The sequence below is a fragment of the Schistocerca gregaria genome, chromosome 8 (assembly GCF_023897955.1).
Source record: "Schistocerca gregaria isolate iqSchGreg1 chromosome 8, iqSchGreg1.2, whole genome shotgun sequence".
NCBI lineage: Eukaryota > Metazoa > Arthropoda > Insecta > Orthoptera > Acrididae > Schistocerca > Schistocerca gregaria.
Window position 1 is genome coordinate 95,620,333 of NC_064927.1, and position 18,039 is coordinate 95,638,371.

Below are 18,039 nucleotides of genomic sequence, written 5' to 3' on the forward strand. Positions count from 1 at the left end.
TGGGATTGGAATTATTATATTCTTCTTGAAGTCTGAGGGTATTTCGCCTGTCTCATACATCTTGCTCACCAGCTGGTAGAGTTTTGTCATGACTGGCTCTCCCAAGGCCGTCAGTAGTTCTAATGGCATGTTGTCTACTCCGGGAGCCTTGTTTCGACTCAGGTCTTTCAGTGCTCTGTCAAACTCTTCACGCAGTATCGTATCTCCCATTTCGTCTTCATCTAAATCCTCTTCCATTTCCATAATATTGTCCTCAAGTACATCGCCCTTGTATAAACCTTCTATATACTCCTTCCACCTTTCTGCCTTCCCTTCTTTGCTTAGAACTGGGCTGCCATCTGAGCTCCTGATATTCATACTCGTGGTTCTCTTCTCTCCAAAGGTCTCTTTAATTTTCCTGTAGGCAGTATCTATCTTACCCCTAGTGAGATAAGCTTCTACATCTTTACATTTGTCCTCTAGCCATCGCTGTTTAGCCATTTTGCACTTCCTGTCGATCTCATTTTTGAGACGTTTGTATTCCTTTTTGCCTGCTTCATTTACTGCATTTTTATATTTTCTCCTTTCATCAATTAAATTCAATATTTCTTCTGTTACCCAAGGATTTATAGCAGCCCTCGTCTTTGTACCTACTTTATCCTCTGCTGCCTTCACTACTACATCCCTCAGAGCTACCCATTCTTCTTCTACTGTATTTCTTTCCCCTATTCCTGTCAATTGTTCCCTTATGCTCTCTCTGAAACTCTGTACAACCTCTGGTTCTTTCAGTTTATCCAGGTCCCATCTCCTTAATTTCCCACATTTTTGCAGTTTCTTCAGTTTTAATCTACAGGTCATAACCAATAGATTGTGGTCAGAGTCCACATCTGCCCCTGGAAATGTCTTACAACATAAAACCTGGTTCCTAAATCTCTGTCTTACCATTATATAATCTATCTGATACCTTTTAGTATCTCCAGGGTTCTTCCACGTATACAACCTTCTTTCATGATTCTTAAACCAAGTGTTAGCTATGATTAAGTTGTGCTCTGTGCAAAATTCTACTAGGCGGCTTCCTCTTTCATTTCTTAGCCCCAATCCATATTCACCTACTATGTTTCCTTCTCTCCCTTTTCCTACACTCGAATTCCAGTCACCCATTACTATTAAATTTTCGTCTCCCTTCACTATCTGAATAATTTCTTTTATTTCATCGTACATTTCTTCAATTTCTTCATCATCTGCAGAGCTAGTTGGCATATAAACTTGTACTACTGTAGTAGGTGTGGGCTTCGTATCTATCTTGGCCACAATAATGCGTTCACTATGCTGTTCGTAGTAGCTTACCCGCATTCCTATTTTCCTATTCATTATTAAACCTACTCCTGCATTACCCCTATTTGATTTTGTGTTTATAACCCTGTAGTCACCTGACCAGAAGTCTTGTTCCTCCTGCCACCGTACTTCACTAATTCCTACTATATCTAACTTTAACCTATCCATTTCCCTTTTTAAATTTTCTAACCTACCTGCCCGATTAAGGGATCTGACATTCTACGCTCCGATCCGTAGAACGCCAGTTTTCTTTCTCCATGGTGGAAATAGAGAGGATATAAAATGTAGACTGGAAATGGCAAGGAAAGCGTTTCTGAAGAAGAGTGTAGATTTAAGTGTCAGGAAGTCGTTTCTGAAAGTATTTGTATGGAGTGTAGCCATGTATGGAAGTGAAACATGGACGATAAATAGTTTGGACAAGAAAAGAATAGAAGCTTTCGAAATGTGGTGCTACAGAAGAATGCTGAAGATTGGATGGGTAGATCACATAACTAATGAGGAAGGATTGAATAGGATTGGGGAGAAGAGAAGTTTGTGGCACAACTTGACCAGAAGAAGGGATCGGTTGGTAGGACATGTCCTGAGGCATCAACAGATCACCAATTTAGTATTGGACGGCAGCGTGGAGGATAAAAATCGTAGAGGGAGACCAAGAGATGAATACACTTAGCAGATTCAGAAGGATGTAGGTTGCAGTAGGTACTGGGAGATGAAGAAGCTTGCACAGGGTAGAGTAGTATGGAGAGCTGCATAAAACCAGTCTCAGGAGTGAAGACCACAACAACAACAAGAAGGCACTGCTACTGTCGAGTCAACTTAAGGAAATCTCGGTCACCTGGCGGCACTTTTGATAGCTTTCGCGCAAACTGCTATAGACGAAGACAACAGCCGTCTATAGAGCTATCAAGAGACCTTACTAAATCGCGTTGTGGGTACGCATAGCAGCTGCGCTCAATGTACAAAAGCTGTCTGGCATCATGTTTCTTAATTTGGGTACTGTTCTTTGTACGATCGTTTCATAATTTCAAAGGTGTTTTCGCGAATACATAGAAATGAAATTTTTTCGATACTTCACCAGAAATACGGTTCACTTATTTTTGTTTTCGTTTGTAATAGAAAAATGTGAAAATGAATTGAAGTTAAATGCTGAGTTTGTCAGCTAGTACAAAGATAAAAACAATGATACACCCAGATTTTGCAGCGATAAGCATTTTGATGGTTCTGCAGTAGAAGCAGGAGTTCATGGGAAGTTAAGCGAGCAAGTTTGCGCCTTGTTAGCTGGACTCGCATTCGGGAGGACGACGGTTCAAATTCGAGTCCCACCATCCAGATTTAGGTTTTCCATGATATCCCTAAACCTCTAAATGCAAATACCGGGATGATTCCTTTGAAAGCGTACTGTCAATTTCCCTTTTCCATCCGTCCCTAATCCAAGTTTTTCTCCACTTCTAATGACCTCGATGTCGAAAGGACGCTAAACCAAACTTTTCTTCCTTCTTTCTTCCTGGGAAGTTCGTAGCTAGAGTCATAAATATACACAACTCCATACAGCGATTGTGAGCTGTTTTATGAAACAACTATGCGCATAATGAGATTTTCACTCTGCAGCGGAGTGTGCGCTCATATGAACTTCCTGGCAGATTAAACTGTGTGCTGGACCGAGACTCGAGCTCGGAACTTTGCCTTTCATGGCGAAGTGCTCTACCAACTGAGCTACCCAAGCACGCCCCGTCCTCACGGCTTTACTTCTTCCAGTACCTCGTTTCCTACCTTCCAAACTTTACAGAAGCTCTCCTGCGAACCTTGCAGAACTAGCACTCCTGAAAGAAAGGATATTGCGAGGACATGGCTTTTGCACAGCCTGGGGGATGTTTCCAGAATGAGATTTTCACTCTGCAGCGGAGTGTGCGCTTATATGAAACTTGGGACCCAATTTCGAGTCTCGGTCCAGCACACAGTTTTAAGCTGCCAGGAAGTTTCAACTATGCGCATTATTGAAGTTTTTAACTTGCAAACAGAATGAGATAACGTAATATTAAGTAGAATTTTAATTTATAAGTTTAGTGCGTAGGTCCACCTGCTCTACAACTATGCGGTACTTAAATCTCTTGTCATTTCATACGATCTACTGGTCCCTTATTTATTTTGAATAAGGGTTATGAAATAAGCACTGCCAAATTTTATAACAGTTCTATTGGCACATCCAGGCTGCAGAACCATTGTATAGGTGCTTGCAATTATGTTAGAAAACTAATAAATAGAAAAGGATTTCAGAATTCCTGTATACAAGCTAAATAAGAGATGCCACACTTGGCAGTCAGCATGCGATTTCTCATCCCAGTTCAAGACAAAAGAGCGTCTAGCAAAACCTAGTCCCGCCAATAGGTTTAATACAAAATTAATTATAAAAACAAGTCTCTCGAAATGCCGTAACTGTGTGCAACGTGTCCAAGAACAGGTAGCTGGAACTCTGCCCTGTGCACACTCGCCAAGATCTGCAGACTCGTCAACGTTAAAGTCGCATTCACAAGAAACATTGTTTTTGAGTGAAAGCATCAAATTGTTCCTAATTTACATCTCCACAATTCGGTATCTTGTGCATTTATTTCTGTTACTATTACATTTATTTAGACATTAAGATATAACGACCACTTTGTTTCGCTATCACACAGACAAAGCCAACAGAAAGTAATAGTGGATATAGTAACATCGTCTGATCCAGTACAGTACGAAAATCACAAAGGATGGGTTACAATACACTGCTCATTACACTATGCACAAAATTCCATTCTGTACGTTTGACACCAGGCTTATCTTCACAGAGCCGGTATTTACACTCGCGAGCAACGTTCACTTTAGATAAGGTGTTCAAAGCGACCACCTTGCGTTTGGAAATTCTGCGCATTTCGCTGGATTACACTTAATTGGATTCTACGCAAAACACCTGCATTCACCACTGTCAAAGTGGTATGCATGTGAGCTATTAGGTTTGTACGTACATAAGTGGAGTACTATAAACTCGTTCCTTTAGGGGTCCCCACAAATGAAAATCTAGTTAATTAGGGTCTAGGGAACGCGAAGGCCGAAACATCTGTCTTCCGCATCCAATCCATTTCTCTGGGAACGCTTCATTCAATAAGTACACACACTCATTCCAAAGTGTGGCACAGCACCATCATGATGAAACTACAGCTGTCGCAAAAAACAAGTGAAAAGTTTTCTAATGCTTTAGACAAAGTATTACAAACAAATGTACGACACAGGGACGCATTAGACTTCTCTGTAATAGGTAGTGGCCCAAGAGCACTCCACCTAGGATTGCAACTCACAGGTTTATGAATAAGCGTGCCTCAAAGCCACGACCAGCGGTGACATGTGGGCTGTGCTTCGTTCAGTAATGGCTGTTATGCTTGAAAATACCTTCGCGGGTAAAACTAGATTCGTCCGTCCATATAACATTATTTATAAAGTGTTCGTTACGTTCCATTTGGTTCAAACGCCATTGACAAAACTTTACTCGTCAGACGTGGTCTTCTGGCCGCTTGTGTTGAGTTAACGTGTAATGATGTGGACGAGACGCTTCAACAACCAGTCTTTGAGATATCTGGAACTACCTTGCAATGTCACGAGTTCTTCGTTGACGTGATTGGTGAACGGATTCAAGAAACGTGTTTGTGAAGTACTATAGTCCTTGGTGGACCTTTGTCCATTACTTGTGGGCCAAGAATACCGGTTTCCCGAAAGTGGTCATCCAAGCGACGAAAAATATTCTTATCTGGATGCCGCCTTTCAAGATACCTTGCAGCATACGCACCAGTAGCAGCGGCTTCGTCATCGGCTGCACCCAGCATCAAAAGCACATCGAAGTATTCATCGTTGGGGTACTCCATCGGGAATCCGCACTAAATGAACATGACCAATTGTCGTTGTGTATTGCGCGTTTAGTGCACACAGGCGCGAAGCATGAAGGACCCCACTGTTATGTGATAAGCTATTGTCCTGTGTCAAAATGATGTCTTGCTTATAAACGACGAGAACTAGGGAACGGACGTCTTAAAATTATAAAAAGATCCTGATGAGCATTCGAACCGCAGCTCCATGGTAGACGTGGGTTTGATGTCCCAGCGGTCTACTCAGGATGGCTGGTACAGTAGTTCCTATGTACGTCCGATGCACTGCACAATGTTACAGTGTCGCCAGCTCCTCGACTACATATATCTGGTTTCAAACTGCACCAGACATGCTTTTGTCTTGAATATGGATGAGGAATCTCATGACGATCTACAGGTGCGGCATTTTTTTTTTCACCCTGTATATCTGCGAAATACAGGATGGAACTATGTGCACAACACACTTGGCTTGAATGAAAAATATAATGTGTTCTGTAATACAGCCTACATTCACAAGAAAAAAAGCTTTTCAAAATACGTTTAATAAATTTCAATTTCCATGTTTTTAAATTTATTGTTCTGCAAATGTTAATGGTCGTAAGGAGTTAACGGCCACTGTTATTAAACACTGCAGCTTTCTTTGTCGAACGTCACCTACCCAATCTTCACAACAGTGTTAGTGTTGATATACAGAGCTGCAGCAGTAGTGCCGATTACTGTATCAGCGGAGAGCAGTCGACAACGATTAAATTTTTCACCTTCAGAGTGGGCATGGAGTGTGCCCAACATTTCTCTCGACTGTTTTCTGTTAACGCGTCAGGATTGGCCAGGAGGGGAAAGCGATAGGCAACCGTTGAGGTGAAGAATAAAACATAGTTTAACCTGTGTGAAGTTTTAATGTCGTAAAGAAAGGCAGGCCTGCTGGAGAAGCCGCCGAGACTGAATGGGCAGCCGCCCAAGAGAGCAGGTGAGGAGCTGCCAGCAGAAGAGAGCGAACGGCGTGCCGCTCCCGGCAGCTGGCAGCGGTTCCACCCCCACTTCACCACCTCCGAGCCTCCCTATTGGTCGGTCAGGTCGTACGACGCGCAGTTACCTCGTCAGCAACACGGCAGTTTAGCTGCTAACGGTTCAACATGTAGTTTCAGGGTGGTTCTGTTCGGTTCTGGGCAATGTGACTGAGACGCTGCAGCTTACCGCCAAGCAGAAGGCACTGACTAACATAAAGTGAAAAAATAAAAATAAAATTTTTATATTAATAAATCCATTCAGTAAGGGCCCCCTACTGTACATCTCATATGGCAGTCCCCTGCCCGAGACAACAACGTCGAACTTTTCCACTTCTAACTTTCGACGAACTTACCGTTCACATCGTTGAGTACCACACAACAAACAACAGTGATAACCAATAACAGCAATAACAAATAGAAGAATAAATCCTTTATCTGCAAAAACTACACACAGAAAGTTAGAGGGCTGAACGATCGCACGGTACTACAAGCTGGCTGCAACTGAAGCTCTCTTCTAACAGAAAGTAGCATGAATGAGTGGTGTACGCTGTTTTTGACACGTGATCTCTGCAGCTGTGATACATATTATACAGGTTGAGTCACTAACTATTCCCAACAAGAATAACTCCGAAAGTATAATAGGAGCTGACAAGTTTGTGGGACAAATGTTGCATGGGAAAACGGGGGCCATAAAATGAAGGGGGTTTTTTGTTGCTAGGTGGGGTCGCGTCAGAGATATAAAGGTCACCTTTTTTTATGGGATGCTATAGTTTGGTACTTGTTTTATGTTAGAGGCTATCGAGACGAATCCCGCTTGAAGGTGTTTGAAGATCAACGAATGTCACTTATCGAAGCACATGCTCTGACAATTCTCTCTCGTACATGGTGCAAATAGTAAATATTCGCCGAATACGGCGTATCCATCTAACGTGCCATTGACATGTAAACACTATTCGACGGTTTCGCAATACAACACTATTAGGAACGGTAAGACTAGTATCGTCGAATCAAGTGAATGTAAATGATGTATTCCTTCGAAGAACAAGTCGATAGGCTTCTCATTTACGGAGAATGCCAACGAAATCCAGTGGGAGCTAGAGACTTATACGCTGAAAGATGTCCTCACCATACTCACTGTACAGGCCGTACATTTAAATATGTGCATGATAAATTGAGAACAACGCATCGGAAACATATCTGGCAAAGGAAAGTTACTAACGAGGAATCGGAAATTAGTTCTCTTACCATTGTGGTTCGAGATCCTTGTGTTAGTTGGCGTCAAATCGCAAGGAAATCTGGCACGAGCCAGAGTAGTGTTGTTCCTGTTCTGCATCGCCATAAATATCATCCTTACCACATCAGTCTCCACCAAGATTCAGATGGTACGGATTGTATGCGTCTGAAGATTGGCTCAATTTCAGATTTTTTCTACGTTCAAGAACCATGGAAAGGTTAATTTGCATAACATGCATTACTGGGCAGCTGAAAATCCATGTTGGCTGCTCCAAGTTGCACACCAAAAACCGTGGTCGGTGAACGTATGGTGTGGGATTCTGGACGACAAAATTATAGGCCCCTGTTTCATCGAAGGAAATCTTAATGGTAGGGGGTACACCACATTCCTGCAAGAAATGTTAGGTCTGTTATTGGAAGAAATACCTTTAGGAATAAGGTACAGAATTTGAGTATCAACGCGATGGGTGTCCGGCACATTTTTAGCTGATGGCTAAAAATGAGTTGCAGAGGCAATTCCCATATAGGATTGGACGCGGAGGAGATTCGTCGTGGCCAGCTCGTTCGCCAGACTTGACTTCCCTTTTGCTTGTGGGGATTCGTAAAAGATGTTATTTATAAAGACGTTCCATCTACACCTGAAGATATGCGAGAGAGAATTGTCAGAGCATGTGCTTCGATAAGTGCAGTAGTGATCAGGAATACCACTCAATCTATGACAAGAAGATTGCAGCACTGCATTGATACCAATAGCCATCATTTCGAACACCTTTTGCAAATGGACGTTCATGTCACCTATGTGACCTTCGTTGACCTTCAAAGACCTTACTCTTACACAACATTGGATTCGCTATCAAAAAATAAGTACCAAAGTATAGCATCCCATTGAAAAAAACAAAGGTGAGCTTCATATCTCTGATGCGACCCAACCTAGCAACAAAACACCATCTTCATATTAAGGGCCTCGTTGTCCCATGCAACCTTTGTCCCACAAACGTTTCAGCTCCTATCATACTCGGGACTTTAGGAGGGATCAGCAGCTATGAGTGAAAATGTGTGCTGGACCAAGACGAGAACTGTGGCTCTGCTGCTTACCTGGGCGGGACTGGGTGGCCGATCGGTTCTAGGCGCTATAGCCTGGAACTGCGCGACCGCTACGGTCGCAGGTTCGAATCCTGCCTCGGGCATGGATGTGTGTGATGTCCTTAGGTTAGTTAGGTTGAAGTAGTTCTCAGTTCTAGGGGACTGATGACCTCAGAAGTTAAGTCCCATAGTGCTCAGAGCCATTTTTTTTTATTTTTTTTTTTTTTTTTTTTTTTTTTTTTTTTTTGCTTACCAGGCAGCTCCGTTAACCACTGCACCACCCGGACACAGTGTTTATCGCAAATGCGCGGAATATTTCGGCACGTTCCCTGGCCGACTCACATTCCGACGTTAAAGCCACGTATCAGCAGTCCTCGTCTATGTTTACGCTCCCTAATTTTAGATTCCCGCTGGAGGTCGAACGTAAATGTGCATCTGCACTAAATATTGTAGATTCATTGCTGTGCTGGCGAATCAGTTGTACGAGTGAGTGGTGTCTGTTGTTTCAGGTATCTGTGAAAGATGCAGCTGATATCGTTAGCTCCTTCGATTTGCTTTCCTTTCCCCCTCTCCACCTTTAGTTTAGATAATACGTATCACAGCTGCGGATTTCGCTTGGTGTCTTTTCTTTTGCACATGTCTGAATCAAGAGACACCACCATTCGTACAACTGATTCGCCTTGATGGGCAATAAATCCAGAATCTTCATTGCGGCCTGGCGTTCATCTCCAGTAGGAATCTGAATTAGCGATCGTGAAGGACAGGGACAGGGGCTGCAGATGCGTGGCACCAGGAGGGAATGTGAGTTGGCCGTGGGGCGTGTCGACGTGGTATAGACATTGTGTCCAAATGGTGCAGTGATTAACCCAACTGCCTCGTAAGCAGGAAATCCCGGGTTCGAGTCCTGATCCGGCACACATTTTCACTCGTCACCGCTGATTCCGCATAGAGTATCTGACAGCGTTAGTTCCTTTTCTTTTCTTTTCTTCCCTTTCTCTCTCCTCCACCTTCAGTTTGCACAACAGACAGGAAGTTTGAATGTTTGTCAACTTCAGGGTTTGCTCCTCCCCCGGCCCCGCCACTTCCGCCCTCGCTGCCAGTCCTCGAGTGATCGCGACAGGCACGTGACATGTTGCAGGTGGCGGCTGGGCGGTGATGGGTGGCTCTGCCGCGAGCAACGGTGCAGCGGCAGCGGCAGACGTGGTGGCAGCCAGAGCCGCAGCGGCCGGCGGCGGGGGCGGAGGCGGAGGCGGAGGCAGTGCCAGTGCCGGCCCCAGGGACACCGTGGCGGCGCCGGGGGGGGCCGCCCCTGCCGCCCCCGGCCCGGCGGGGGCGGGGGCGGGAGCGGCCGCCGCAGTCTGGTCCTCCACCGCGACCGCCGTCTCCGTGAGTGTCCGCCGGCTCTGAGCAGGCAGTCGGCTGCAGTCGCTAAGTGGCAGCTCGTGGCACCGCAGGGCCGCCACAGCAACACCTCAGCCGGTTACATTACATTAGATTCATACTTCTTCCATGAATGAGACTCTTTCTAATGATTTGGAACGTGTCAGTTTCAAGAAAGTGTCTTTAGGCTACATGTCAGAATTCACCTTTTTTTTAAAAAAATTGTGCGATTACTAATTTATACCTAAAAATTATGTGTGGAATAGAAGGAGCTGTCATTCAGAAAATGCTGGTTGGATATCTGCCAGACTATAAATGCTATTTGGTAAGTGGTCTTTTGTAGCAGCGTATTTCACCCCTTTCTGTCCCAAAGTCAGACTTAACCAAGAACAATGAAGTCTGTTTCCTAGTGTTGCAGCTATACATCTTGCTGTTGCTTTCGAACTGCGTTGGGTTATTAACTGATTTCTCTCTCTCTCTCTCTCTCTCTCTCTCTCTCTCTCTCTCTTTCTCCCCCTCATACACACACACACACACACACACACACACACACACACACACACACACACACACATATATATATATATATATATATATATATATATATATATATATATGTGTGTGTGTGTGTGTGTGTGTGTGTGTGTGTGTGTGTCTATGTGTGTGTGTGTGAGAGAGAGAGAGAGAGAGAGATAAAGAGAAATTTGTTAATAACCCATCCCAGTTCAAAAGCAACAGCTGCTATGAGCAACCTCATATCCTTAAATAAATGTCTGCAAGATGATCTACGGTGGGCTCCAGCTATAACTCTGATTACATCCTTCTGCGCAAGTGAATACTTTCTCCCTTATTGCTGAATAACCCCAAAAAAATGATGCTGTACAATAGCAGTGAGTAACAATAGCCGTTGTAAGCTAACTTACTGGTATGTTTGTCACCAAAATTTGCAATAACCCTTATACTGTTAGTATCTAAGCTCAAACATTTCACTAGATCATCAATGTATGTCTTCCAGTTCGATCTCGCATCAATTTACACACCTAAATATTTGGAATATTCTGCCTTAGCTACAGACTTCTGTTCAAACAGGATATTTGTTAATGGTGATACGCTATTTACTGTACAGAACTGTAAATACTGTGTTTTATTAAAATTTAATAAGGGTCCATTTGCAGGACCACTTCATAATTTCCCTCATATAATTCTTGTTTGTTGGATTGATTACCATACTTGTATCGTCACCAAAATAGGTTGAAATATAGTGTGGCGAATCATTAATATAAAACCACACCAAAGACTGAACCATTCTTGGTACTTCCCCATTTTATGGAATCTGCAGATTTTTCTGCTATATGTGAACTGTTTAGTTCAGCCTTCTGCACTCTTCCAAATAAATATGAATTGAACCATTTGTGCACTGTTCCACTCATAGCGAATACTTAAGAATGCTGCTTCTCTGCTAGTACAATTACTCTTGAAGAAATATAACCTCTGTTGTTGGTGCAACCTTTCTGCTATTACCGCTGCTTGTCCGTCATTTGATGCTGCCCGCTGCCTCCTTCCTTGTGATGAACCAACACTGCAGCCTTCCGTTGGTGCTGTTGCTCCCCTTGACCCCATCTGCTGTTGTTATTTACATGGAGCTGACACCAGACACAGACTGTCAATGCCTGCTCCCCACACACTGCCTCGCTATTGTTTCCCTTTTCGTGGTGCTGACAATGTATGTCAGCTATTTGTTGCTCCCCTCGTTATAGTCCCGATAACAGCCAACAACTATTTGTTGAGTGTCGGCTGTGGCTGTGAATTTATTCACCAAATTACTGGTACACAGTAAACATACTGCATGATATAATGGTGGTAAATAACACGTTACGGAATATTCTGTTGCCAGTTACATTTATTCAGGTGTCTTGATGGGATATCACAAAGATCAGATATATCCGACGTCTAGGCTATACCTCCGCATGAGACTAAACTTTTCTCCATCTTATTCTTCCTCTCTTCCATTCCAGCGGTATAACATCCAGTAGCCTCCTTATCCACAGCCGGTCTGCGTTCAAGGCCGGATCAAAGCTTCACTTGTTATAACTAGCGTAGCCTTCCTCAACTCATAATCTTGCCCAATTATTTCTTCATCTTTCCCAGGACATTATTATTCTCAGATCTTTCATTCATTCTGTGCTGCTGTTATACATTTTGTTAGCCGTCATTTCGATGAAATCGTAACAATTAGACAATTCTAAAGTTCCTTATGTTCGTTAGTATATCTACTATCTCTACTATCATCATTATTTTTACTGTTACGTACTGCCCATGTGCTACTGTTCATGTACTACTATGATGATTACTTTACCTAATCAATAGCTGGGTCCCGCAGTGTTACCTGCAGCTAGACAGTTGTTTATAAAATATGTGTTTATTCAAAACCTCTATTAGTTCATCTCCTACTTCCCCCTCTCTGCCGTCTTTTTGCACCCACACTCTCTTTGGATATCGTCCTCCCCCTCTCGCTTCCTCCCCTCCCCCTGTCCACTTCCTCCTCCTATTCTCTCTGTCCGGTTACTCCTCCCCCCCCCTTTCTCTCCTTCTCACCCTTCTCTCCCTCTTCATCTTTTCCTTCTCCCTATCTCTTTCAATATACTCTCTCCAGGCTGTCATCCCCACCCCAATAGAAGACTGGTGGTTCTTACCCCCACAGCATTTCTTTGCAGATCGTAACTCATATGTGTACCAAATTCGGCTGAAATCGTTCCAGGGGTTTAGGTTTAGCTTTGTCCACTTACATTTCACATATGTTCCACATGTATTTAACATATTTCACTCGTATTTAGACACATATATCACCTATATCTCCAGCGAATTTTGCCCTGCAATCTCATTTCTCACTCAGCTCAAATTTTATGACGCTCTGTCTCATGGACCGTGTGTGTGTCGTACAATGAAAAAAATTTTCACTTACATTCAGTGCTATACGTGGCTACTGTCTGAAAAATCCGCTGCGAATACAGTCAGTAGTAAAAAAGGAATAAATGCTTCATGAATGGCAGTTTTACAGCAGGTACAGGCAAAACGTAGTGAGTGATATTCTTTTCCGCATCATAATTTTGTGCGGGATATCGGTGTGAAAAAGTATCGTAAAGATTTGAAATTATGTGTAACGCCTGTTGCAATTGCTGGTGCTCTGCCTCGAATACTGCATGAATCAGATGTGGGCTTAGGCCTAACACGGGTGTCAAAATATCTTAATCTTCCCAGGCGAAATAAATGCGTAAATACGATAAATATACAAGGCATATTGTATTAATGGTGGAAAGTGACATGAATGAGAGTATAGGATAATAGATACTAAAACATCGTACTAAAATGGGTTAACAAGCGAACTATTTGCAAAATAAATTCAGTGTGTGCTCACGGTTTATCACTGTCTTTAGCGTGAAATAACTTTCAAATAAGAAACATACCTGAGCCTTGGTAGTCTTTGCTACAGGATCTAAAATCAACAGGATTCAATATTTAGTCGATCCACCTGTCCGCTACCTTCAGGAGAGACGGTGCTGCTGCTAATTGCTTCTGAAAACTGACGCCGAAGCTGGAATCCGCCGCTCTATAGTGGCTGAGTCACGAGGTTTTACCCCGTTTGCTGGACGTTATTCCTGAGGTTACTTGGAACAAAACATGTAAAAACAGTAATGTGATCAGATCCATAATTAAGGAGCGACAACAGAGTTCCGAAACATGCCACGGTGTATGTGGCCTACTCTTCACCTAATTTTCGATCTATGTGACCATGCTGTGCTGATTATATTTATATGTTTTTACGATGCCATTATGGCCTTATCGCTTTAGGACACGGTGTAAAAAAGGTCTGAGGATGGTCATTACTGAATGAAACCGGTCATCGTCTAAAGAACTGATGTTGTGATCAAAGACTGCAATAAAAAAAGCATTTAACCACGTTGTTGATACTGCAGTACACTTTGTGATGCCATACAAGTTTTCATCGCAGGAGTATGGAGAGATGGTGTACATTTTGGGCTGCTGTGATGGTAATGCGAAACCTGCTGTTGCCGAATATCAGCGTCGGTATCATGATCGTAGAATTCCGAGTGCCAAAACATTCAGTGAAACATTGCTAGAATCTGGTACTCTTCCCACTATTCGTATTCACTCTGAAAAACCTCGTGACGTTCAAGAAGAGGAAAACATACTTAATTCAGTAGAGCGCAGTCCTCGTTTAGGTACAATGCGCCTAGCTACCCGATTGGAAGTTTCAGAATCTAAGATAGGCAGGATTCTTCATGAGAATGGACTGTTTCCTTTTCATGTGCAATAAGTTCACCGTATGATTGTGCCAACTGATTACACTTTTGTAATTGGTTAAATAGAAATCGGCAACTCTGTCGCTTCATGATGTTCCACTGAGCGGTCGTGGACCGTGGAAATCGACTAGCCGGGGTGATCCTCTTCTCATTGGCACGGAATTTTGTATATACCAGGCTTCGTAAGACCCCAAAACATCCTTGTCACAGCCGATTAATGCCGTTATCTCGGAAGGTGGAGGGGACACGTTCTTTATGTTCATTGTGTTTAAAAATCTTCCTGTCTTAAAGGATCTGCCCGCAGTATAAGGAGTAAACGCGGCAGGTCTATGCTCAACTTCACTCACCTTCAAGAATGGTCCATGTCCCACAACTCGACGAATCTCTTTCTCAGTCTGTCTGTTCTCTCTCGCTATGGCCCGAATCATTCCTCTTTAGCATTGACAATTCTCAATTTTCTTATGTCATTGTGGCAGGTCGGAAATTGGTTTAGAATAAAAAAATTATAGAAATATAAATTTTCTTATCTATTTTCTTTTCTCTTTCAAACAGGGACTTCAGATTCCCGTCAGGTCATGATCTAGTCATCGACAAATATCACTTCATGAGAACTGGTTTTGTGAAAAACAACTCTCTCTCTTTGACCTACACACGGAAACACCTTAACAGGCAACACTTTGAATGACTTCTTAATTCTATATTGTAAATAGCAGTTTCCAAATTTTCCACCATTAACAAAAAAATGTGCCCATAACTTCTACAATTTTGGATTGGTATTGTATTTGAGAGTGAACAGCCCTTCTTTCTTCTTTTTTGTGTAAATAATTCAGAGATGTTTCTCGTCATTACTGCCATCTTCAGCTTCTCGAGAATAAGAGGAAATATTCCGTTGATGATGACATGTAGCTTGGTGTCATTTTTTGTTTGTTTGGCCTGTAAATTGATGAGTTAGAATCATACAAGAAATCTTTTGTTTCGTAAATTGATCTATCAGTATAAAATGTAGAAAAGTTCTAGAGTAACTAAATTTTCTCCTTTCTTCAAATTATAATGACCTGTCTTGCAAAAACATGACTCAATATACCTGACGGGGCTTACTACTATGCGAAAAGTTTCTAAAAATTGCCAGTATTTTATGCTTGTACACCTGATTATTTCACAGGGTGACCCACATCCAACTATGCCCAACCTAATAACGTGAACACTGAAAGTCCTGAAATTCAAACTGCTCTAGGGGCACAGGTCCATAAAACTTCTACGATATGGGAAGTGAACGGATCCTAAAGAAAGGGCATATTATATCCTCTTTTTTTAAGGGGTAATCAAAATGTCCCATAAGATCATAAAGGTTTAAACACATATGACAAGTGAGCAAATTCCTCTGTTAGGCATTCACCCCGAAAATAGCAAATGACATGGGTACCCGAATCCTAAGAACCCCATTTCGTTGATACGGTGGGTAGCAAATTTTTACATGGATATATCGGCCGGTATGTGTCGGTTGCCAATACGTGCAGTTTTTGGGGCAGTGTTTACATGGAGGAAACAGAAGTCGGTAGACTTATTGATAAAGAGGAACAGGGGTTTTTCTCTTAGAAGGTCATGAGATCCTTTACTATTTGGCGTCAAAAGACTATTTGATGCGGATGACTCGACTGTTTAAAAATAGTCTTTGAGCGCGATGCTTCGTTGCCGCCAATGTTCTACATTGGACAGTGCAACAAGCTCGGTGTTGGGCATTGCATGCACCATGTGCGGCATGGAGACCTATACAGGGTGTCTCAAACTTTTGGGTTAAATTTAAACAGTTGACAGTGGGTCAAAAACCGATTATTTCAGATAAGGTAATACACTTTCATTGTGTTATGGAAATCGACAGTGTCCAGCATACAACAACAGAATAGTTGCTAGTAACTGTTCAATGTGGCGACTACCAGTCTCAGTGCATTCTTGGTAGTGGTGCAAGAAGTTCTGCCACACTGTGTCAAAGAACGCTAATGTTTTTTTGTAGCAGGAAACAGGCAGCTTGTGCCCTAGCAAGCAGCTCTTTATCCGTCTCTATGGGGGGTTTCATACATTAACGTCTTCCTGTAACCCTAGAAGAAAAGTCCAGAAGTGGGAGATTGCGCTGTCACGGGACAAGACCCCTTAAATCCGACGGTGAGGGTATGTATTGTTCAGGTGGTCATGAACATTGACACTGAAGAGGGCTGGTGCACTGTAGTGTTGAAACCAGATCCTTTTGTCGACTAGAAGCGTTAATTCTCGAAGAACCGTTACAGCATATTTTGGAGGAACACCAGGTAATGTGGACTCATCAAATGAGGAGACAGCAAATAAGGTCTTGTTAGGTGATACTGGACAATGTTTACCCACACGACGACAGAGAATCGTCTTGTTGGTGACCACCGATGCGGGTGGCTTGGGGATTGTCCTCACTAAAGACATGGCTCGTGTGGATGTTGTAAACGCCATTATGAGTGGATGAGATCTCATCTGTGAGTAACAAAAACTGTACAAAGTTCAGCACTGCAATGGGAAGTCCACTGGCAGAAGTGAGCGTGGGGCTCAAAACCTGTTGGTCCAAATGCTTGCACGCATTCTTTACGGTAAGGATCTAATACCTTTTCCAACAGTATTCTCCACATTACATCCTTCGACGTGTGCATTTCACGGGCAAGTTGATAGTTGCTTATTGCGAGGTGCTTCGCCACACAATCTGCATCTCCTGAAATTCTGATATTCAGACATCTCTTCAGTGGGAGATCCTCAGCCGGCTTTCTGTGGCGTGAAAGACTCCATCTGTGGGGAGAAACTCCTTACAGTTAGCACGACCCCTGTTGGGGAAGCATTCTCTGTACCTTCTTCGTACTGCTTCACACACACTGCATCCTGTCGCATCATACATTAAGTGCATGTCAGCCAACGCTAACGTTCCTAACGTTCCATCTATGATTACACATCATGAACTATCCACAGTAATGCACATCACTGAAGACACATCACAAGATGTTTGATGCAATGGATAACTGATACGAAAGATAGTGGCGTGTGTGTGTGTGTGTGTGTGTGTGTGTGTGTGTGTGTGTGTGTGTGTGTGTGTGTGTGTGTTTGTGTGTGTGTGTGTGGGTGGGTGGGTGGGTGGGTGTGTGGGTGGGTGGGCGTGGGTGGGTGGGTGACACTGGTTGTGACTGTGCGATTTGTACTATCATCATATGACACAGGTGCTATGTTAAATGACACACATGCTATGAGCTAAGTTGTGTACAGTATGTCTGTTTAGTGATCAGAGGTGTACGCTGTTTATCACCTGCTGCACGTTCTATATCTACATCTACATCCATACTCCGCAAGCCACCTGATCGTGTGTGGCGGAGGGTACCTTGAGTACCTCTATCGGTTCTCCCTTCTATTCCAGTCTCGTATTGTTCGTGGAAAGAAAGATTGTCAGTATACCTCTGTGTGGGCTCTAATCTCTCTGATTTTATCCTCATGGTCTCTTCGTGAGATATACGTAGGAGGGAGCAATATACTGCTTGACTCCTCGGTGAAGGTATATTCTCGAAACTTCAACAAAAGGCAGTACCGAGCTACTGAGCGTCGCTCTTGCAGAGTCTTCCACTGGAGTTTGTCGTCTCCTTAACGCTTTCGCGATCACTAAATGATCCTGTAACGAAGCGCTCTGCTAGCCGGCCGCTGTGGCCAAGCGGTTCTAGACGCTTCAGTCCGGGACCACACGGCTGCTACGGTCGCAGGTTCGAATCCTGCCTCGAGCATGGATGTGTGTGGGATGTCCTTAGTTAGCTTTAC

General features: G+C 43.2%; 1 protein-coding gene and 1 long non-coding RNA gene across 2 annotated transcripts in view; both read left to right on the forward strand.

The window, feature by feature from the left end:
• LOC126284514 (uncharacterized) overlaps window positions 1-9,738 on the forward strand; it is a 534,021-nt gene extending 524,283 nt beyond the window's left edge. Inside the window, exon 3 of the long non-coding RNA XR_007551491.1 lies at window positions 9,666-9,738. This is a non-coding gene — a long non-coding RNA (uncharacterized LOC126284514). The remainder of the gene's footprint in view (window positions 1-9,665) is intronic.
• A 19-nt stretch (window positions 9,739-9,757) lies between these two features.
• Window positions 9,758-18,039, forward strand: part of LOC126285035 (blood vessel epicardial substance-like) — a gene marked incomplete at its 5' end in the record, with an annotated part of 120,401 nt that continues 112,119 nt past the window's right edge. Inside the window, one exon of the mRNA XM_049984359.1 lies at window positions 9,758-9,913. Coding sequence (XP_049840316.1) covers window positions 9,758-9,913 — 156 coding nt within the window. The remainder of the gene's footprint in view (window positions 9,914-18,039) is intronic.